Source organism: Bos javanicus, chromosome 2 (genome assembly GCF_032452875.1).
Source record: "Bos javanicus breed banteng chromosome 2, ARS-OSU_banteng_1.0, whole genome shotgun sequence".
NCBI lineage: Eukaryota > Metazoa > Chordata > Mammalia > Artiodactyla > Bovidae > Bos > Bos javanicus.
This window is the reverse complement of record NC_083869.1, coordinates 39,097,388-39,121,680: the sequence shown is the minus strand read 5'-3', so window position 1 is coordinate 39,121,680 and position 24,293 is coordinate 39,097,388. Positions and strand designations below refer to the sequence as shown.

General features: G+C 39.3%; 1 protein-coding gene across 2 annotated transcripts in view; it reads left to right on the top strand.

The window, feature by feature from the left end:
• Positions 1-19,010, top strand: part of GALNT5 (polypeptide N-acetylgalactosaminyltransferase 5) — a 44,688-nt gene extending 25,678 nt beyond the window's left edge. For both annotated transcript variants that reach the window (XM_061437531.1, XM_061437521.1), the window contains 5 exons: positions 2,524-2,641; positions 3,634-3,957; positions 9,166-9,246; positions 13,793-13,954; positions 16,328-19,010. In XM_061437531.1, coding sequence (XP_061293515.1) covers positions 2,524-2,641; positions 3,634-3,957; positions 9,166-9,246; positions 13,793-13,954; positions 16,328-16,468 — 826 coding nt within the window. In that variant the 3' untranslated portion in view covers positions 16,469-19,010. The remainder of the gene's footprint in view (positions 1-2,523; positions 2,642-3,633; positions 3,958-9,165; positions 9,247-13,792; positions 13,955-16,327) is intronic.
• Positions 19,011-24,293: the final 5,283 nt, after the last annotated feature.

Here is a 24,293-nt window from a genome sequence, read left to right as displayed (position 1 = left end):
TTACAAGGCACAGGAAGCAATTCCACAAAACAGGCATAAGCTGTCATTTACAGAACACCAAGAATTACAGTTCTAGCCGACAGATTGACCAAAAGCAAAAACCTTTCCTGGGAAATTACTCGTCCACAGCCAAAACTCACCTTTTAAGTGGGTAATTATATCTTATTCAGCCCTCAACTCGAGAAATTCACTGATACTATTTCTGTTCTCTGGGATTTGCAAACTACGAAACATAAGCCACTTAAACGTGCTGCATAAATTCTATATAAACACATATAACACTGAAGTAAACATGAGTGAAAATTAAGAATAAATAATAGTAATAGAAATATCATTCTAATTCTTTTTGAGTCTAGTCCTATACTGTCATTGGGAGGAGTGCCAAATTCTGTGAATAAAGTGAGAAACAGACACAGACGCTAGATGCAAATTGAAGTTGGGGCTTTATTGCTGGGGAAACTGGATTTAAGAACAGATTTTAGACCTGAAGCTAAAGTGGGGGCTTCCTAACCCCTCCCCCAAAGTCTAGACCTGTAGGACAAGCACTCTGTCAGCCTCAGGCAGAGCAGCAGGAACCCTGGAGCTTTCCTTATTGGAGAAAGAACTTGAGCAGACTTAAGCCAGAAAGTCCCAAAAGAAAGTCCGAGCCCAGCCTGTACGTTGCAGCATCCTTTCCCTGAACTCACCCCTCCAAACAGTGCCTTATATTCTTCCAAATGTGATGTTTCACAGTTGACACTCCTAACAAGTGAAGGAAGAGTACGACCATTTATTAAGCACTGTGCAACCTCTCTATAACTCTAGGAGGGAGATTGTGGTTTTTCCATTATAGAGATAAGGAAATAGAGACCTAAGAGAGTTAAGTAATTTTCCTGGGGATATTTGTTGCTGTTGTTCAGTCGCCAAGTTATGTCCAACTCTTTGCAACCCCATGGACTGCAGTACACCAGGCTTCCCTATTCATCACTGTCTCCCAGAGTTTGCTCAAACTCATGTCCATTGAGTTGGTGATGCCATCCAACCATCTCATCCTCTGCCACCATCTTCTCCTTTTGCCTTCAATCTTTCCCAGCACTGGGGCCTTTTCCAATGAGTTGGCTCTTCATATCAGGTGGCCAAAGTATTGGAGCTTCAGCTTCAGCATCAGTCCTTCCAGTGAACATGCAGGGTTGATTTCCTTTAGGATTGACTGGTTTGATCTCCCTGCAGTCCAAGGGATATACAGCTTGCAAAAGAAGAAATTGGGATTCAAATCTGAATCTGCCTGGATATAATATACTTGCTCTGATCCTACACCTAAAGAACCTCTTTGCCTTTTTCAGACTCCAATTCTGAGAGTCAATGTAGTGATTGAGTTCAAATTTATTCAATGTAATGTTAGAGAATGCATTCTGGATAGTCTGGAAAGGACAGTTGGGATTCAGAAAAAAAAAAAAACAAAACACATAAATCATGGGGGAAGAGAGTTAGGTGTGGGGTGAGGTTTACATTACCATTGAGATTGCTACAGAGCTTCCATACAAACCTCTTTCAGCTGGCTCCATGGCAACCACCATGGGACATGATTACTGCCTTTTCTAACTGCTGACTCAACTGTAGTTTCTCTTCCCCATGATCAATAACAGCAGTGAAGACTCCAGAGTCGGACTCCTTGGGTTTAAATCTCAACTCTACTATGTACTAGTGGTGTGAGCTTTAAAAAGTTACTTAACCTCTTTCTGTTTCTGTTTCTTCATTTTTATATTAACACTAACAGAAGTAGCTACCTCTTGGATTGTTTTGAGAATTAAATCAGATAATAGTATATATAAAGTGTTTTAAAAAGTATTTGCCAAGAACTTCCCTGATGGTCCAGTGGTTAAGCCTCTGAGCTCCCAGTGCAGGGTTCCATCCCTGGTCAGGGAACTAAGAGCCACAGCCCTGCAGCCCAGCCAAGAAGGAAAAAAAAAAAAAAAAAATATATATATATATATATATATATAAGTGTTTGCCACATAACAAGCTGTTATAACGTTTCTATATTGTTGATGCAGTAGAGTAGAGAAGAGATCTTAGAGTCAAGCCAGATCCCCTAAATTTGAACCCCAGATGTACATCCCACAGACCGGTGGGTCTGTAAACTTGGGAAATTTTCTTGCCTTTTGGGGCTGTAGTTTCTTAAGGGTACATACTCAAAGGATTTTTGTGAGGCCTGAGTTAATACATCTATAACACTTAAAACAGTGCCTGACTCATCTTTCCTAAATAGCACTAAATAACTGGTTAAAAATAACATCTTTGGAGAATTTTTGTTGAAGTGTCAAAGCCAAGGAAGAATCCTAGTTCTAGACCCTGTCTTTGCTGCCTCTAATCAAGTTCTGCCACAAGAACCAGGGAACTTGTCACTTAGGTGTTCTTTGTGACTTTATCCAAGACCTCCCTGCATGTGGTAATTATTCTAAAATGCCTCTTGTTAGGGAACACTCCCTAAAAGTTGAGCTCCCCTGACATGCAAGATTTAAAAGCCAACTTTTCTTTTTGTAGATGTCCCATCATGGCAGGTGGATTATTTTCTATTGATAAAAATTACTTTTTTGAACTTGGAACATATGATCCTGGGCTCGATGTTTGGGGTGGAGAAAATATGGAGCTCTCTTTCAAGGTATCGCTGAGTGTTTCTCAAATTATCTTTACAATTAAGAGTCTAGCACTTTTAAATGGTTTCATTTTACTAATACAATCAGATATATGACTGCCTCTGGGAGGAAACTTCACAGAAATATTAGGGCCTCTGGATTAATGTCTTCATATCCCAGATTGAATTTGGAAGAATCAATAACCCTCATGAAATTTATTACCATTCCCTCATATTTCACAACACAGTTTCTGCATCTGAATGTGAGGGAAATAATTGTCTGCCATTTAGTGAAAAGGCTGTAGGATGAATATTTGATGCAAATAACTCATATATTTTTCTAATGTATTAGAAGTAATGAAATTATTTAGTAATAGGCCATCTTGGAGCGCACAGACAGAAGAATAAAAAGAGCCACTACAGCAGGCCACCAAAAGGCCATACTACAGCAACTTAGGGAAGCTCAGATAATGCTGGGTATTTATATAACCATTGATTAATAGCTGAGAAATCAGTGGCAGCAGCCATAGTGCAGAGTATCCATATCACCTGCTTTCCTATGGAGTTGGGTGTATATAGTAATACGGGTGTGACTTTGAGCCCTTGATCAAGAAGGATGGTCTTTAAGTTGTGTTCCACAAGTCAGGTAGATCATCCCAAATGTGAGAAGGGGATACTGAGAAAACGGAAACATACACTCTTTTCCTTGATTCTACTAAAGCAGGAACTTGTGTTACACATTTTATACATAGGGATTCTGTGAGGATTTCTTTAGGGGGGTGGGGGGGAAAGATTTACAATTCAGGAGAGGAAAAGAGAAATATATATAATTTAATAATCCTAAAATGGTTCACAGCAATAGAATAAAATTAAATAAACCTGTTGAGTTTAATTTTCTGTTGAAAAGGGTATTAGAAGAGTATTACTCAACAGGGGGAAAAAGTCGCCAGATGGTTTTTTCGTTATTGTTAATTGCCCATGATTTGTGGACAATCATTTGATAACTGGTACTGTTCCAGGTGTGGATGTGTGGCGGTGAAATTGAGATAGTTCCCTGTTCCCGAGTGGGACACATATTCCGAAATGACAATCCCTACTCCTTCCCCAAAGACCGGATGAAGACGGTGGAGCGGAACTTGGGGCGGGTGGCTGAGGTCTGGCTCGATGAGTACAAGGAGCTCTTCTACGGCCACGGGGATCACCTCATAGATCAAGGGTTAGACGTCGGAAACCTTACCCAGCAGCGGGAACTTCGAAAGAAGCTAAAATGCAAAAGCTTCAAGTGGTACTTGGAGAATGTTTTTCCAGACTTGAAGGCTCCCATTGTGAGGGCGAGTGGTGTGGTAAGTTCAAGCAGCAACTTCAAATCTGACTTTGTGAAAATACAAGGTAAAAACCTTTTTGAAAATGTGTGGGAAAGAATGAATTATTACTTTATAAATAAGTACCAAGTATGAGTGCAGAGGAGACAAAGTGTGGTTTGTCTTGACTGCCCATATTAGGTAAAGTTGAGGAAGGCTTCCAGGAAGGCATGTTTATTGATTAATTCAGCAAACACCCACAAACTGTCATGAAACCAAGCATTATTTAAGAACTGGACTACAGGGTAATGAATAAAGTAGATTGATCCCTTCTCTGTGGAACTTAAAGCTGAGTAGGATAGAAAGATAATAAAGAAATAAGCAAATAAAGTATAAATTTAAAAATATAGTAGCTTTTAATCAGGGAAGTGGCCACAAGTGATGAATTTTTCTTAAGAGTACTCAAATCTGTGAAGACATTGAAGGTCAGGTCTGAAAGACCAAGAGTCCACCATGCTGTAAAGAAAGAGAGCCCCAGGCAAAGGATGTCACTTATGCAAAGATTCTGACATGTGGCAGTTTGAGGCATTCAGGAACTAGAAAGAAGGATGTTGTTATCAAGGTTTGAGGAGGCGGGAGGAATGGCACCAGATGAAGGTCAAGAAGGAGAAGGAGTTGGATCCCACAGGTCCTTGTGGGCAGAGTAAGGGTTTTCTCTCTCTCATCTTTTTCTGTCTCTTCCTTTTTTCAGAATGCAATTGGAAGTTACTGAGTAGGGTTAAGCAATGGGATGACATGGTTTATTTAGAGTTTTATAGATTTCAAAGAGGGATTGAAAATAACAGAAATTGTCAGACAACAGCAGAGAAAATTCCATGGCACAAAATAACATACTAAAAAGAAAGAAGTCAAACTTGATAGGTTTGATAGAGTATAAAGCTAAGAAAAAATTAAGGAAGGAGAAAAACTCTTTTAAAAAAGCCATTTCAAACCCATTTTAAGAGTGAGACTTAATTTGAAGAGGATGGCAAGAGATGAGGATTTTTATCATATAATAAGTTTAGAGATGATTAGTCAAGCCTTGACCTAGAGGTCTTCCCTGATCATGCAAAATTTTAATCTCTTTTACTATTTTATTTCTCATGTAATTTTTACTTATAAACATTCCCAGTGCTGTTTTCTTTTTCTTCTTGCAAAATGTTCAGACTTGGCCCTCAGTAAGCCTGCTCTTTTTACACCATTTTTTTTTTTTTCAGTTCTCCCTAGCAAGTGAATTGTACAAACCAATCTTTCTCTGCCTACCAAATTTCCTGATAATAAGACACTTAGGCCATTTCCCTTGATGGTATAAGGGAGATTCTGGAAAAGTTGGAAAGAGAGAAAACCAGTCTAAGAATTTGTTCTGCTTTCATAAAATTCAACTGACGCATAAGTATATGTAACCGGTTTATATATAACATAATTGCCCATTTTTGTAGGTCAAAATGCAATAACTGCTACTTCAGAGGTTCAACTTGATTATTTTATCTTAGATAATTCTTTAGGAAGAATACCCTGAGTTTATATACTGTTCAAGTAACATGCCTGTAAGATAAATTTACATTTTTTAAAACTCTATTCAGCCCACCAGGCTCTCCCATCCCTGGGATTCTTCAGGCAAGAACACTGGAGTGGGTTGCCATTTCCTTCTCCAATTTCTTAAGTAGGATCAAAGAAAAAGACATTCTCATCATAGTAATTTTTTCCTGTCCTAAAAACACAGAATCTCAGTAAGAGCATTACTGGACTTTAACCACCAGAGGGAACTAAAAAACTGTCTTTTGCCTCCTCTTTGAGGTTAGCTTGTCTAATAGTTTTCATTCAAATTTTGAAGAACTCTTCCAATGAAAGTGCTTTCTCTTGATGCCTGAGCTACAGTACAACAAAATGCAGAAATGATTTTAATAAATTCTTTCTTTCTGTTTTCCTCCTTATTTGTTGCCTTCCTTAGACAAATTTTAATAAAAATGACATTGGTTCCCTCCGAAACAAGAAGTAGGGAGCATTATTACCATTAAAAAAAGGACCTTTCTCCAGGAAATTCAGAGGAAGGTTAACTAAATCATTGTTTTGGATAGATAATCTTGTAAAGTTCCAAGAAACTGAAATCCAGAACTTTTTGTTACTTACTCCATATCATTCCTTCTTTCAACCTACACACCTAGGAAAGTTTGACTTTTTAAAAATTGGAATAAATCTTTTCTCACTGAACCAAAAATATTTTAAAATAATAAAAGAACCTCAGCAATAATTTGAACTTATATTGGATTTAACTCAGCAAACAGCTTCTAGTCTAGTGTTTACCAATTCTGGGATAAACGGTAGAAAACTCCAACTTCCTAAATTGGAAAATGAAATAATTCAAAATGGATTATGTAAAATTTATACATACTTCCTGATTTTAAAATAAGATTGATATGGTTTACAATAAAAGCATAGATGTGTTAAGTGAGAGCCCAGTTTTCAAAACTATTCCTAATGAGAGAAAGAATATCAATTCCTTAGCATTTCATAGACCATTTCTATATGAATGAAGGAAAGCTGCTGCTGCTGCTAAGTCGCTTCAGTCGTGTCCGACTCTGTATGACCCCATAGACGGCAGACCACCAGGCTCCTCTGTCCATGGGATTCTCCAGGCAAGAATAATGGAGTGGGTTGCCATTTCCTTCTCCAATGCATGCATGCATGCTAAGTCGCTTCAGTAGTGTCCGACTCTGTGCGACCCCAGAGACAGCAGCCCACCAGGCTCCTCTGTCCCTGGGATTCTCCAGGCAAGAACACTGGAGTGGGTTGCCATTTCCTTCTCCAATGAATGAAAGTGAAAAGGGAAAGGGAAGTCGCTCAGTCGTTCCCGACTCTTAGCGACCCCATGGACTACAGCCTACCAGGCTCCTCTGTCCATGGATTTTCCAGGCAAGAGTACTGGAGTGGGGTGCCATTGCCTTCTCCCATGAAGGAAAGCAGTTTCCCCAATAATTTCCAAAAGGAGGGAAGAGAAACATATCTTCAAATGAAGTGGGGGAGAGGAAGGCAAGGAATAGAAAATATTTCTCTCCTCGTGCCATTTAGTTCTTGGAAGAAGGGATTGTGAGAAATAAATACAAAGCAATCAATTAACCAGGGGTTCCCAAACACTGTTCTGGGCAAAGTTATGCTGTCAAAGAGGATTCTGTGGTCACATGTATTTGGCAAACTCTTGTACCGCATTCCCTCTGCACTCAGGACCGGAGGTTTTGAGAGGTTCTGGAGTAGGGCAGCCTGGTCAGCTGTCCTGAAGCCAGAGTTTTCCAAACTCACTTGAAGATATTTTCTGCATGATCTACAGGTACAGGAGTTTTTGTTTGTTTTGTATTAAGATCAACTGGGACACCATTTCCTTTCTTTCAACTCCAGGCTTATTCTACCTCCACACATGACTGTTAACTCTCTTCCCTGAAGGTCATGGTGGTGGATTCCTCCTGTGGGTTCTGACTGCTCCCACTAATGATGGAGTGTGTGTGTGTGTGTGTGTGCATTTGTGCATGTGCTCAGTCACTCACTCATGTCTGATCCTTTGCAACCCCATGGACTGTAGCCCACCAGGCTCCTCTGTCCCTGTACTTTTCCAGGCAAGCATACTAGAGTGCATTGCCATTTCCTTCTCCAGGGGATCTTCCCAACCCAGGGACTGAACTTGCATCTCTTGCGCCTCCTGCATTGGCAGGCTGATTCTTTACCACGGTGCCACCTGGGAAGCCAATTGTCTCCTCCCAAATCTGGCACTTTAAATTGTGAATAGAGCTTCCTTTGAGGATTTCTGTTGGAGAGTCTGTTCTTCTAGAATTGTTTTGCATGCGGGTCACCCCAGAAACAACAAAACTGGTAGATTTTAATGTTTGTATGTTTGTTTTTTTCAGTGCTTTGAGGGTTCTGTCAGGGTTCCTAGTCAATGCAAGTGGTGTGCGCATCTCAAACTCAAATGAAGGTTGATGTACGGTTTCAGATTCCCTTGGGAGAAGCTTCCTCTTTGTCTCCCAGTGCTAATGAATAAGTTGTTTTTCCCTGTACACCATTCCACCCAGGGCCTAACGTTTTAGCTTTCCACCATGTGTGGAAGACCTCAACTCTAGGTTTTTTCATATTCAGTATCAGTCCCCTGCTTACCAGTATTTGCCATTTTACCTCTCGTTTTTAGGTTTTGTTCTTCACTTTATGGAAGTGCCCCCTACTTTCTTGTAGGAAAAATTAAGCATGTAAAAGTGCAAACCAAGCCACTGAGCACTGTATTATGAAATCTGACAACTCTGTGAGCACCCCAACTTGCGTCCTACAATGCTCCTAGTTAGAGCTCTTGCTTAGTTACCCTGGAACAGGAGGGGACACAAATGGTGCCCCTGGCCACAGAAACCACCCCACTTGCCAGCACAGGACGCTTCCCTGAGTGTAGACGGAGCTCTACACAGCTCTTCAGAAGTCTGAAAAGTTCAAATTGTGTTATAGTGTTAACCCACCTTCTCTTTAGACCTGCCCAGAATGTCAGAGGGAGCAAGGGAATCAACATTTCTCTGCATTAAATGGGGACTTACAGACAGCTGCCCCCATGTTGGACCCTGCAAATCCATTAAAAACCTGGGGGCTTGCCAGAAAGTGTCTTTAAGCTTGGCTCCATACTAGCGTTCGTGACTTCCCTCTAATGAATTGTAGCTTGCCTGAGTCATTAGGAAGATTCTGACCGGGAGTCAGCTGGAATCTGCTGTTTTTGAAAGACTCAATTTATCTATGATTCAGTGCCTAAGCAGTCAGATAGCTTAGAAGGGTCAGCCAGGGAACAGAGCCCATAACCACTGCTTTGATTAAATTGCACGTATGTGCACTGACTTTTAATATATGCATCAGACAAACTTAAGACAAGAAAATAACTGCTTTTCATGCCACCTTTTGCTCTTTTCCTGTTCAGCATTCCAGGAAAGGGTTAATTAAAAGCTTCTGTGTGTTGGCTCTGTGGCTGAATCACAGGCCTAAATTGACAGATTGAAGCTGTACTTCAGCAAGATTACATTATGTCCCTGTTAGAGATAGCAACCAATAAAATCGTATAGTGCTAAGTAATGCTAAGCTATTAACTTAACTATCTTTAACCTTATTATTGTTTTATATTCTGTGTTTTCTGAATGTCTTGTTCTACTTTAAAATATTTTGTTCTTAATGCGTATTTTATGTTTTGCTTCCTAGCTTATTAACGTGGCCTTGGGTAAATGCATTTCCATCAGAAACACCACAGCCATTCTGGAAGACTGTGATGGGAGCAGCCAGGTACACTGAGCTGGGTTTTCTCTCTCAGAGTCGGTATAGCTGTTAGTGCTAGTGCGGTTGGTAGGTGAAGGGTATGACACCTGCATCACTCACTTGAGATGTTCTTTTTGCCTATGGAAACAATAATTAACTGTCACATTTTTGTATCATCATAAGGTTGGTGACATTTAGGGTCCACCTCTGTATGTAAAAGACAGTGACAAAGGGAATAAAGGTGGATACTGTAGTCAACCCGCCATGGACCCAGTTCTGGTTCCACCATTTGTAAAAATGCATTAACTGCAAATTCCTTAACCCTTAGGTGAATGGCAATGATAATAGTGCTGGCCCCAAAGCTGTTGTGAGGATGGAATTAGATACTACACAGGAAGCCTATAAAATAATATCGAACATTTGGTGCTCTATAAATATTCACTGCTATAGTAATAAAGACAAAAATGAGAAAAGTAACACATCACATATAAAGACAAAATGATAAAAATAAAGTCATACAAATTCTTAAATAATGAATCTAAGGGAGCACCCGTCACCCGTCCTTCCCCCTCCCCTACCCAGGCACTCCTAAGGGAGTAATGCAAATAGCACAATTCATGATCCATGGTGGAAAACTCCATGGCCGAACTTCAACAAATCTGAGCACAGTATTTAGGGGAGGGAGTAGGGCCTGGGAAAACAGAGCCCTGACTCTGTAGAGCTCTGAGCAATGACACCTCCCTCTCCAACATATGCTCCTGCCCACTCTCATTCTGTTCGGACAGTTATCAACTTGGCTGCTATATTAGACTCACAGGAACATGGATTCAGGAGTCGAACTCAGCCCCCTAAAACTGCAGATAACTCTTTGCCAGAGAAATTATTTTGTGATGGGAATCTAGGCTTGCTTTGCTTTGTGTTAGAGATATTACTTTATTTTCCACTATATCCCATGTTTACCTCTTAATTCAAAGCTGCTGCTAGGAAAATAAAAAGATATTTTTGTCATCTCTGTTGATATAATTCAGCCATGGATTGTAAACTTGAGTTAATGGAATTCTTTCTTAATTAAGAAAGAGGAGACAGAAGGGAAGAGAAAAGTGTCAAAAATTAATTGAAAGAAATAATTTCCATGCATTAAGAATTCAAGAAGAAAATCAAGTCAAAAACTATAAGACAAAACCATAAATAGTCCAAATTATGTGAAAGCAAACTATTAAATAATATGTATCCTTCAAGACTGATCATTATAGTGACTTTTTTTGTCTGATTAATCAGTATTTTACCTGAAAACCCAAGTTCTCAATAACCACTGAGTCTCTCAACGGGCTGCTAGGAGATAAAAAGTATAAATCGTGTAGCCCCTGCTCTCCACAAATGTCCATCTTCCTTTTTTGTCTTGTCACTCATTTTTAAATTCTGCTTCATTGGGTTGGTTTGAATAATTAAACGTAAAGGAGCATGGAGGAAGTTAACTTATTTTTGGCAGAATTAACGAGGCTTTGACTGTGTAGATCACAATAAACTGTGGAAAATTTTGAAAGAGATGGGACTACCAGACCACCTGACCTGCCTCTTGAGAAACCTATATGCAGGTCAGGAAGCAACAGTTAGAACTGGACATGGAACAACAGACTGGTTCCAAATAGGAAAAGGAGTATGTCAAGGCTGTATATTGTCACCCTGCTTATTTAACTTACATGCAGGGTACATCATGAGAAACGCTGGGCTGGAAGAAGCACAAGCTGGAATCAAGATTGCCGGGAGAAATATCAATAACCTCAGATATGCAGATGACACCACCTTTATGGCAGAAAGTGAAGAGGAACTAAATAGCCTCTTGATGAAAGTGAAAGATGAGAGTGAAAAAGTTGGCTTAAGGCTCAACATTCAGGAAACTAAGATCATGGCATCCGGTCCCATCACTTCGTGGGAAATAGATGGGGAAACAGTGGAAACAGTGTCAGACTTTATTTTGGGGGGCTCCAAAATCACTGCAGATGGTGATTGCAGCCATGACATTAAAAGACGCTTACTCCTTGGAAGGAAAGTTATGACCAACCTAGAGAACATATTGAAAAGCAGAGGCATTACTTTGCCAACAAGGTCTATCTAGTCAAGGCTATGGTTTTTCCAGTGGTCATGTATGGATGTGAGAGTTGGACTGTAAAGAAAGCTGAGCACAAAAGAATTGATGCTTTTGAACTGTGGTGTTGGAGAAGACCCTTGAGAGTCCCTTGGACCACAAGGAGATCCAACTAGTCCATCCTAAAGGAGATCAGTCCTTGGTGTTCATTGGAAGGACTGATGCTGAAGCTGAAACTCCAATACTTTGGCCACCTCATGCGAAGAGTTGACTCGTTGGAAAAGACTCTGATGCTGGGAGGGATTGGGGGCCAGAGGAGCAGGGGACAACAGAGGATGAGATGGCTGGATGGCATCACCAACTCGATGGACATGAGTTTGGGTAAACCCCAGGAGTTGGTGATGGACAAGGAGGTCTGGCTTACTACGATTCATGAAGTCACAAAGAGTCAGACACGACTGAGTGACTGAACTGAACTGAACTGAATATTAAGCCGTTGACTGTAGGATTCCTCCATAAAAGTTCAAAAGGAATAAAACCCTAGGACTGAACCATCAAGCCCTAGCTTCATCTTACTTAAGATGTCTCCTTAGTTACTAACTTTTCAGTCAGTTAAAATGTCCCTTTTCAATAAATCCTTGTATTATGACACACATCCATGCTTCTCTAATTCAATGTGCATTCAGGTCATCTGGGGAGTTTCTTACAATGCAGATTCTAATTCAGTAGGTCCATCGTGGGGACTGAAATTCAGCGTTTCTAACTAGCTCCCAGGAGATGCTAATGTTAGTCCAGGGACTACTGTTTGAATGGAAAGTTCTACCACAATAACATACTTGATAATCTAAATTAAATTCCAATCACATTACAAATGATGCATTAGATGAAAGTATTAGGTAGATTTTAGCAACAGAATATAATATAATATTTTTCTTATTCTATTTACATTGGTTTAAAACAACCTCAGATATGCAGATGACACCACCCATATGACAGAAAGTGAAGAACTAAAGAGCCTCTTGATGAAAGTGAAAGAGGAGAGTGAAAAAGTTGGCTTAAAGCTCAACATTCAGAACACTAAGGTCATGGCATCCAGTTCCATTACTTCATGGCAAATAGATGGGGAAACAGTGGAAACAGTGGCTGACTTTATTTTGGGGGGCTCCAAAATCACTGCAGATGGTGATTGCAGCCATGAAATTAAAAGATGCTTACTCCTTGGAAGGAAAGTTATGAGCAACCTAGAGAACATATTCAAAAGCAGAGACATTACTTTCCCAACAAAGGTCCATCTAGTCAAGGCTATGGTTTTTCCAGTGGTCATATATGGATGTGAGAGTTGGACTGTAAAGAAAGCTGAGCACAGAAGAATTGATGCTTTTGAACTGTGGTGTTGGAGAAGACCCTTGAGAGTCCCTTGGACTGCAAGGAGATCCAACCAGTCCATCCTAAAGGAGATCAGTCCTTGGTGTTCATTGGAAGGACAGATGTTGAAGCTGAAACTCCAATACTTTGGCCACCTCATGCAGAGAGCTGACTCATTTGAAAAGACCCTGATGCTGGGAAAGATTGAAGGCAGGAGGAGAAGGGGACAACAGAGGATGAGAGGGTTGGATGGCATCACCGACTCAATGGACATGAGTTTGGGTAAACTCCGGGAGTTGGTGATGGACAGGGAGGCCTGATGTTCTGCAGTTCATGGGGTCGCAAAGAGTCAGACATAACTGAGCGACTGAACTGAACTGAAAACAACAAATTTCCTACAGACCCAGTCTTTAGAGTATATTGACTGGGCAGATAGAACGAAGTTTAAAAAAAATTTATAAAAATTAAAAAGACAGTCCCATTACCTAAAACACTATTTATTTTAGACATTGGCAACTCCCCCAAACTGGACTTCTCCAAGAGGAGTTGCTGTGAACTGGGAGATATTAACACAGTGCAAACTGGTGAATCTTTGTGCTATCAGTGAAGAAAGATTTTTAACCTTTCCTATAATAGAACACAGCCTCTAGGAGTCCAATTTTCTAGTATTAAAAAAAACAAGCATAGTAATTCCCATCGAAGTCATTTAGGACTGGGACTTGGCTCTCCCTGTAGCCCCAGTGGCTAGGGGCCTGAATCGTGTGGTGGTTTGAATGCTCCAATACTTCAAATACCAGGTTAGCCTGGCACTCAGAACACTTAAAAGGGCACCCATTCACAGACATGTACTAATTGTACTAAATATTGTTTTATTATTGCAGCTAACATTTATTGATGTCTTACTGTGTGCTCACTATTGCTATCCAACCTAAAAATTAGAAAAATGAGATTAGACAGGGTAAATAATACAGCCATACTATCAGAATTGAAAGTGGCCATACCAAGATTTTGAACATGAAACATCTGACTAGAGTGCCTATATTCTTAAGCATTACTAATAAAAATGTTTAGCAAAGAGTTTGCTGCCGAAAGTCACCTTCTCCTTATACATTTTCCCCACAGCTTCAACAATTTAATTACACCTGGTTAAGGCTTATTAAACACGGAGCATGGTGCTTAGCTCCTGTGCCTGATAACGGGGCCCTGAGGCTGCACCTTTGTGATAACAGAAACAAAGGGCTAAGATGGCTGCATAAATCAACATCAGTCTTCCGTCCAGAACTGGTAAGCAAAATATTTGTACCTCTTCCTTACCACAAATCCAACTTTCCATTAAATGCGACATAAACCCTCCTTGTCAGCTTCCTCAATCAGAGGCTTTAAATGTGTAAGGGACAACAGAGGCAGTGTAAAAGTTCTTACACAGAGATAAACAGATTTTTTTAATATATAAATTGTTGAGTCCTTTTTTATTCTTTTAACAAAATTTACTTCAAATCAGTTCTTTTGGTTATATTTCTGTTATCATCTTTGTTTCTGAAAGCCGTTTGCTTCTGAAAGTCAGTTAGCAATGCCAAAAGTCAGGCTTATGGCTTAGAACTGGTTCTCACTGATTACCAGAAAAGTTAATAGGGAGAGTAGATGGGGAAAGCAAGAAGCAGTGTGCTTCCCCAAGCCCTGCGCTTAGTATAAATCTGTCTCCACTTCCTGCCTCCTTTCCTTAGAGAGATTTTCTCATGTCCTCTGGTTCCTCAAGATTTAGGCTCTGGAGAGTCTAAGGGTGCTGGAGTCTCTGGGTGCTGGAGTCAGTTCCAACCAGCTTGCAGGTGCTGACCGTGTGCAGCTCTTGCCAACTTCACACTCAGTGATGTCACATTGGTGATTTGAAACCAACCATGACAGGAGTATTGACAAAACCCCATGCTAGAAATCAAGGGATGGTTTTCCAGAGGTCAAGTTGTAGATATTAACCAGAACAACCATGCCCTATCCTATTTGCTGTTCAAGTACTCTGCTTTCCCCAATCATATTTTAGTAAGATACAAAGTCATAAGTTTTCTGTAGGATCTTTGAGTGGCAGGAATAATTTCAAGCCTGCCTTCTCAAATTTTCTTCTGTTTCACTAGCGGGTAGCCACCAAACCCACTGAATGAGTAGTGAGTATATGGAGACCATCATTTTGCTCAGGGATGACCCCAAAGTATGCACACTTTTTTCCTTGGGGTGTCTCCATTCTTTCTGATGTCACGGCCAGTGATTGCTTTCTTCATGACATTTTTTTTTTTTTTCCTGCTCAGGATAAAATTAGGACCTAAGCATCACACTCTCCAATCTTCCTTTCCATACCTCATCCTTATTATATTTGATGGATCTCTTTACAACTCACCAGCAGATTATTATAGCTAATCCAGATCTTCTCAGTGTCATCTTTTTTACAAATCCTTGAGGTTATTCAAGTATCATATTTCTAAAATTCTAAAAGAGTGACAATATTCTGTTTTGTATTTTTTTTTTTTGGCTGTGCTGGGTCTTCTCTGCTACAGGGGCTTTCTCTAGTTGCAGCAAGCAGGGATCACTCTCTAGCTGCTGTGCATGGGCTTCTCATTGAGGTGGCTTCTCTCGCTGTGGAGCACAGGCTCGAGGGAATACAGACTTCAGCAGTAGTGGCACCTGGGCCTATTTGCCCCATGACAATGTGGAATCTTCCCAGATCATGGATCGAACCTGTGTCTCTTGCAATGGCAGGCAGATTCTCAGCCACTGGACCACCAGGGGAGCCCAAGGGTGACAGTGTTTTTGTAAGAGTATCTTTAAAATAAATTATTATAAAGTCACCTCTATTTGATAAAATTTTAGAGCATTTCAAAACTTGTGTGTTTGTTAGTGGTTCAGCTATGTTCAATTCTTTGCAACCCCATGGACTGTGGCCTACCAGGCTCCTCTATCTATAGAATTCTCCAGGCAAGAAGGATTAAAATGACCTTTGTCACAGTTATGGATATTTGAGAGGATTGATAGGTGAAAAAATTATAAACTCATGAGCAAGTTGTAAGTAGGTTATTGACAATTTCTAGGATGTTTAATAAGTATTAATCAATAATAGAACCCTCTGAAATACCTGTGACTTCTTCTAGTTATATCTGGACTTTCTGGACATTGGGCATTATGTTCTATCAGAGAACATGGTAAGGAACTCGTAAATAAAATACATCATTTCTAACACATTTTATTCTAAATTTTCATTTTAAGGCATGAACTTAAGAAATTAACTAACTCATTTTTTGTGATGGTGTTTTGTTTTGTTTTTTTTTCTTTACTACCATCCGTGAGGGAGCCAGTCACCATATACAGTAAACACCATCTGGAGATATTTCCTTTAAATAATACAGTTATCAGCCATATCATCAGAAAATTCATCTTTTACTTCATGAAGAACTGAAAGTTGTAGCTTGGAGAGTGTGAGAATTTAGTTTAAGATAAAGACAAATTTAATACTGTCTAAAGTCTGGTTTATGTTATTCATCTATTTCAGGGGAATTCCTAAAAAATAAAAAATGAAATCACCTTTTTAAAAAATTGGTAATTGGTTTTAATTTCTTTACATCACAATTGTTAAATTCAGCCTATGGCTCATTATCAGATCCCCTTTCTTTCCAGGTGAACCACCTTGTTTTTGGAAACTATCATCAGTTGTTATGCTTGGAAGGAGATTTTACTCAGAAGACCCTGAAAGTTGCACCTTGTGACCCAGCAAAACCAGATCAAAAGTGGAAATTTGAAAACTATTATGAAGACTGAAGAGGAAGTGATATTTTGATCTAGGAAACCCACTAGACACTGTGAATTCGACAGTGAATTTGGTGACCATATTTCCCCATGCTAGTTTAAAATTTTCAAAATTAATAACATTTAAATGGAAGATTTTTTTTAAAAATCACAATATTTGAGATACCAAAATTTAACTCAGGGAGAAAAATCCAACATTGGATTGGAGTCCTTCTTCAGCACTAGGTGGCCTTTTAAATTGCCTGCTTTCTACTCTCTGCTGGAACAAAGCCTGCTAGCTGTCGCATTCCATCTAACAGGTAACCAGAAATGAAGACAGAAGAACTTGGAAAAGTACAATGATATTCAATGATGGCTGATCATAACCAGCATTTTTGACCCACAAGTAGGTATAATTAATGAGAAGCTGGTCCTTTATTTGCCAGTTTTTCATCAAAAATAAAAGAGGTAGAAGGAAAGAAAGAAAAGAAGAAGGAAAGAAAATTACTTGAGTTCCTAGACTAAAAGAACTCAGAAACACACAGCTTTCACCTTGATGAAATCTCTCCCAACCACATGCATGTTTACCTAATGTTAGAAATAATATTAATATAATACTCCTTGATGGCAGGGTTTTGATCTAGATGACTGTATAATGTTTTTCTTACTCTGAGTCAGTGGAAAATTTCTAAGTGAGGAAGTCAAATGCTTATTCAATTCTAGACATGGATGTTTCCATTCATTTTGTGCTTTTAAACTGCACTTTAAAAAATGGCCATACAAGTAGCTTCTAGATTTATGTGGATATTAAACAAGAAAAAAAAATGGAAAGAAATACAGACTGCATCACTTCACACAGTAGTAACTGAAAATAAATTTCATCATTGAACCTACTCTAATATGGAACCAAATAAGAGGAGTTAAAATGAATAAAGCAGAAATAGAGCACTAAAAATAAGAAAGTTCTCTTATGTGAAAATCCTACTTTATATTCAGTAGCATTCACACAGATGAAGTATGCTAAAATAGGCTTTACAAGTTTTCAAGGTAGAAATAAAGTGAAGGAGATGTAAAGAAAGGGGAAGAGAATGATAACCACAGTGAAGAAGAGAGTTAAGAGAAAACTGTCCTAGATTTAGCCAAAATAAGGAAGGGGATCTTGCACCTCTGTGGGGGAGAAAAGAATAAATGCCTAGATGCAGACCTAAAGATAACACTGATAAGTTTGGAGAAAATCCCAATATTACTTTGATCCAAATTGAGTACCTAATCTTAGGTATGCCTGCTGCTGCTGCTAAGTCGCTTCAGTCGTGTCAGACTCTGTGTGACCCCATAGACGGAAGCCCACCAGGCTCCCCTGCCCCTGGGATTCTCCAGGCAAGAACACTGGAGTGGGTTGCCATTTCCCTCTCCATAGGTATGCCTAAACTTAGTCATACTGAAAGATATCTTAGAAATTCTGATAACCTTTGCATTCATTTGGTAGAAATTTGATGTCTAGCAGACACATTACCTATCTAAAAATCCCAGGCCAGTTAGTAAGAGAATCAGGATTAGAATTAGAATCAGAATTAGATTAAATTAGATATCTGGAATCAGGATCTCCAAAAATGGGGCCACCAGCCTAACCAAAATTGCTCCATGACATTCTTAAAAAAAAAAAAAAAGCATAAATTTTTTGGTTGAGGTTGGGTGTCTGGAGAATAATCATGCTACATGCTTGTTAATATTTGTAAAAAAAAGAAAGAAAGAAACCTGTGCAATTGAGTTGATGGTGAAACTTGGTATCCTTAGTCTGATTTCCTATTAAAACTTTAATTTTAATTCCCAATTAATTACACAAAAACAGCAATAACTAAGAATTGGAAGGGGAAATAGTTTTGAACATTTGTATCATATTTAAGATATTTTATGTAAATAATTGATATTGCAGATGAGATGAGAAAATGACTAGCAAATGAGATCATTCTTTTCAAAACAGTGCCATGTGGGGGATAAAACATAAGTTAGTTGCCAAAGGACTAATTGAGTTGCTGACCAAACTCAATGCGCTGGATGCCCTATGCAATTCTTTGTGTGAGTGAAAAAATGTTGAAAGGTTTTCTGCCAGTCTAATGAATCTCTTTTTATTCAAAAACAGTTTCCACCATAATTGTCAGCTCTATTCAGAAAAAGATGAGTTATGTTTTGGATAGGTTTATCTTTGGGCATACCAGCTGAAGAAATTCAAATGTTTTTGCTCAAAAGAACCCTCTGTGACCTGTTCGGTGTATTCTCCTCCTGGCTTTACCTTGACATACTTATTATGTGAAGCTATATTTGAATCCATATTGTCAGTATAGCAAAGAAGTATTTTCATACATCACATGTTTGTTCTTGGGTAGAATTTTTAAAACAGGTTTTACCGTGTTTTTCCCGCTTACTCTAAGAAGCAAGGCAATAATCAGTAGTTAGAAATCATATGGGCCTTAAAGGAGTATGGACTAATTGTGAAATCTACTACCAACATTCTTTTAAGCAATGTGCTCTAAATTTTTGTTTTCTGAAGACTGTAATAAAGGTATAAATGCCTCTAGGTATTCTTGTACTTCTAATGATAAACCCTTGGATGAGACACATTAGGGTCTTAATCAGCCCTGAGTTCTTCAATAAGGGGTTCTGTTCTTAGGGCCTTTATAGAGTTTTCTCTGGATTAGCTTAAGCTATTTATTACCTTTCCTAGAAAAATATATTTGCATCTTATTACCTTGAACACAAGCATAGTTGATAATATTTTACAGGTCTTATTGGCTCAAAAACTAATTTACCAAACCATTTGAGTACTTCTGAGCCTTCCAGTTTGCACAATTCTTTTCTCATTTTCAACCACTACTCTCCTGAAGGATGACACAGCTGTTGTTGGTACAACTGTGTTTTATCACCAGCATCAAATTTGCTCAGTTCTGCTTGATGATATTCAATCAACTGTCATTCACAAGGGCGAAAACTACCATGCACCATGATCATAATATATCATTCAGGTCAGTTCAGTCGCTCAGTTGCGTCCGACTCTTTGCGACCCCATGAATCGCAGCACGCCAGGCCTCCCTGTCCATCACCATCTCCCGGAGTTCACTCAGACTCACATCCATCAAGTCGGTGATGCCATCCAGCCATCTCATCCTCTGTCGTCCCCTTCTCCTCCTGCCTCCAATCCCTCCCAGCATCAGGGTCTTTTCCAATGAGTCAACTCTTCGCATGAGGTGGCCAAAGTACTGGAGTTTCAGCTTTAGCATCAGTCCTTCCAAAGAACACCCAGGGCTGATCTCCTTCAGAATGGACTGGTTGGATCTCCTTGCAGTCCAAGGGACTCTCAAGAGTCTTCTCCAACACCACAGTTCAAAAGCATCAATTCTTCTGCGTTCAGTTTTCTTCACAGTCCAACTCTTGCATCCGTACATGACCACTGGAAAAACCATAGCCTTGACTAAACAGACCTTTGTTGGCAGAGTAATGTCTCTGCTTTTCAATATGCTATCTAGGTTGGTTATAACTTTTCTTCCAAGGAGTAAGCGTCTTTTAATTTCATGGCTGCAGTCACATTAGCTTTCAACTAATTTGGTAATACTTTCTTCAATATTAAAGCATCTTTCCTTTAGAATCACCTTCAAGATTGTAAAGGGGAAAATATACCAGTTATAGTGTAGGAATTCAATTTTCCCAGTCAATCTTGATTTTATGGATGGCTTAGAATGATTTTCAAGAGGCTGTCATGCAAGAGAAGGGAGTTGAGGTACACCAGATGGTACCGTTTTTGTTTTAATATCTTTATCTTTCACATTCAAACATAGAAAACAAATTCCATCTCAAAAGAAAGTCCACGATCTTGAATAAAAACAAGGAAATTACAAGAAATAAAGAGAAAGGAGATGGGACTAATTACCTTGAGTACCTACTATGTGCTAGGCATTGTTTGTGCCTCATCTCAGTCTGTGCACAACTCAATGAGGTGAGTCTCCTTCTCCTCATTATGCAGACAAAGATGATTGAGAGGGATTGTCTAAAGGCATCACACTAGAAAGAGTTAAAATCCAGATTCCATTCTATTAGGCTAAAAAAAAATAAAAAAGTGAGCCTCTTTCATTAAATGATGCTTCTATGATTTTTTTTCCTCTTCTTCCTTTTCCTCTTCTTCCTTTTCCTCTTCTTCCTTTTCCTCTACCTCTTCTCCTTCTTTTTATTTTTCTTCTTCTCCTTTTTTTTCTATTTCTTCTTTTATAAGTAGGGCAGGCAACTCAGGTGGGCTCAGTTAAAATCCTTTGGTACAGAGTCACATCTTTTTAGTGATGAGATGTGATTTTTGGTGATTTGATGTGACCTTTTGGCCAAATCTTTTTGGATGTTGAACCAACAGGAAATAGAGGCTTCACTCCTTACTGTTAAACAACTGAAGTGTAGGCTTAAGGATAATTATACTCACACACTTCACAGTGGTCTTATCTCCTGACTTCATGCAGAACTTATTCCTTTCCATTTCCTAGAAGAAGTATGAGAGAGAGAAGTGGACATAGAGAGATTGCTTCTCTGTGAATGATATTACCAACTCTTTGTTCCCTTAACCATTAATCAAAGCTGACAGATTGCTTAATTTGAATGCAGGTGGGAAGTGGAAAATCAGAGTCCAAAAACCAAATCTTGTAACTTTCACTTCACTGTGTAGATTGTCACCAAAGTGCTTTTACAAAAACCTTTGCATGAGTGTATTCAACAATTGCTAGAAACCAAGATACCTTGACATGAGAAAAGGAACACTAACCACAGCTTATATATATATATATATATATTTATTTTGGACAAATAGTCATTCCAAAAACAGCTTTGAACAAGTCATGTAAAAGAGTATCTCCAATCCTTTGGCCACCTGATGCAAAGAGTCAACTCATTGGAAAAGACCCTGAAGCAAGGAAAGATTGAAGGCAAAAGGAGAAGGGGATGACAGAGGATGAGATGGTTAGATAGCATCATCAACTCAATGGACATGAATCTGAGTAAACTTACGGAGATAGTGAAGGACAGGGGAGACTGACATCCTGCAGTCCAAGGGGTCTTAATGAATCGAACATGACTTAACAACTGAACAACATCAAAAATATTATCTAGTCCTGGTGAAGTTTAATGGATGGAATTTCAAGTGTTTCTGGTATTTGTGTCTAAAATAAAGGGAAAAAAATACCATCACACTAAGATTTAATGCCCCTGCTTTCAACCTAAAGAGTCAACCGGTAGCTATCACTATGATTGGGGTCTCTTTGAAAGTTTATGTGAGTCTTTGCTTTCCAAAAACACAAAATTCTTATTTTCCAACAAATAGAGCAACTTCTAATACACTAAGTTTCTAATGACGTTTGCCATTGAATAAGTAGTAACAAATAATTTCTTTGAAAACGAGGCTTTCCTATTTTGTTATTGATGGATGGATTTTTCCCAGTCAAGGATGTTGGTCCTAAATATCTATATAAAGTCTTTATATTAGATATTGAAACTAAAACATATATATAAATGGCTTCACGAATACACAGAAGAACTATACAAAAGAGATCTTCACGACCCAGATAATCACGATGGTGTGCTCACTCACCTAGAGCCAGACATCCTGGAATGTAAAGTCAAGTGGGCCTTAGGAAGCATCACTATGAACAAAGCTAGTGGAGGTGATGGAATTACAGTTGAGCTATTTCAAATCCTGAAAGATGATGCTGTGAAAGTGCTGCACTCAATATGCCAGCAAATTTGGAAAACTCAGCAGTGACCACAGGACTGGAAAATGTCAGTTTTCATTCCAATACCAAAGAAAGGCAATGTCAAAGAATGCTCGAACTACCACACAATTGCACTCATCTCACATGCTAGTGAAGTAACTCAAAACTTTTCAAGCCAGGCTTCAGCAATATGTGAACTGTGAACTTTCAGATGTTCAAGCTGGTTTTAGAAAAGGCAGAAGAACCAGAGATCAAATTGCCAACATCTGCTGGATCATTGAAAAAGCAAGAGTTCCAGAAAAACAACTACTTCTGCTTTATTGACTATGCCAAAGCCTTTGACTGTGTGGATCACAATAAACTGTGGAAAATTCTGAAAGAGATGGGAATACCAGACCACCTGATCTGCCTCTTGAGAAACCTATACGCAGGTCAGGAAGCAACAGTTATACCTGGACATGGAACAGACTGGTTCCAAATAGGAAAAGGAGTACATTAAGGCTGTACATTGTCACCCTGCTTATTTAACTTATATGCAAAGTACATCATGAGATTCGCTGGGCTGTAAGAAGCCCAAGCTGGAATCAAGATTGCCAGGAGAAATATCAATAACCTCAGATATGCAGATGACACCACCCTTATGGCAGAAAGTGAAGAGGAACTAAAAAGCTTCTTGATGAAAGTGAAAGAGGAGAGAGAAAAAGTTGGCTTAAAGCTCAACATTCAGAAAACTAAGATCATGGCATCTGGTCCCATCACTTCATGGGAAATAGATGGGGAAACAGTGGAAACAGTGTCAGACTTTATTTTGGGGGGCTCCAAAATCACTGCAGATGGTGACTTCAGCCATGAAATTAAAAGACGCTTACTCCTTGGATGGAAAGTTATGAGCAACCTAGACAGCATATTAAAAAGCAGAGACATTACTTTGCTAACAAAGGTCCATCTAGTCATGTCTATGGTTTTCCCAGTGGTCATGTATGGATGTGTGATTTGGACTGTGAAGAAAGCTGAGCACTGAAGAATTGATGCTTTTGAACTGTGGTGTTGGAGAAGACTCTTGAGAGTCCCTTGGACTGCAAGGAGATACAACCAGTCCATCCTAAAGGAGATCAGTCCTGGGTGTTCACTGGAAGGACTGATGCTGAAGCTGAAACTCCAATATTTTGGCCACCTCATGCAAATAGTTGACTCATTGGAAAAGATCCTGATGCTGGGAGGGATTGAGGGCAGGAGGAGAAGGGGACGACAGAGGATGAGATGGCTGAATGGCATCACTGACTCGATGGACATGAGTTTGGGTAACTCCAGGAGTTGGTGATGGACAGGGAAGCCTGGCATGCTGCAATTCATGGGGTCGCAGAGTCAGACATGATGGAGTGACTGAACTGAACTGAACTGATGCTTCTATATTTTATACTTTCAATTGACAGAAAGTAAAACCAAGAGTTTCTACAAATAAATAAAAATTTTGAAATGTTTGGGATATTTTTAAGTCTCTTTTAAGTACACAGCTTTGTCTGCATCTGGCCTTCTGTACGAAAAATTCTCATGTGGACTTTTACTCTGGCTATTATTTTCCAGATGTGAGGAGTAACCAAACTAAATTATCGGGATCCTTGTTATTCAGTTTAGGTTTATACATATGTCTTAATTCTTCTTCAAACAACTGCCTGAATGTTGCTCAGTTCAGTGGCTCATTCCTGTGTGACTCTTTGCAACCCCATGGACTACAGCACGCCAAACTTCTCTGCCCATCACCAACTCCCGGAGTTGCTCAAGCTCAAGTCCATTGATTCAGTGATGCCATCCAACCTTCTCATCCTCTGTTGTCCCCTTCTCCTCCTGCATTCAATATTTCCCAGCGTCAGGGTCTTTTCCTACAAGTCAGTTCATCATATCAGGAGGCCAGAGTATTAGAATTTCAGCATCAGTCCTTCCAATGAATATTCAGGACTGATTTCCTTTAGGATGGACAGGTTGGATCTCCTTGAATTCCAAGGGACTCTCAAGAGTCTTCTCCAACACCACAGTTCAAAAGCATCAATTCTTTGGTGCTCAGCTTTCTTTATAGTCCAACTCTCACATCCGTACATGACTACTGTATGGAATGTTCCTAG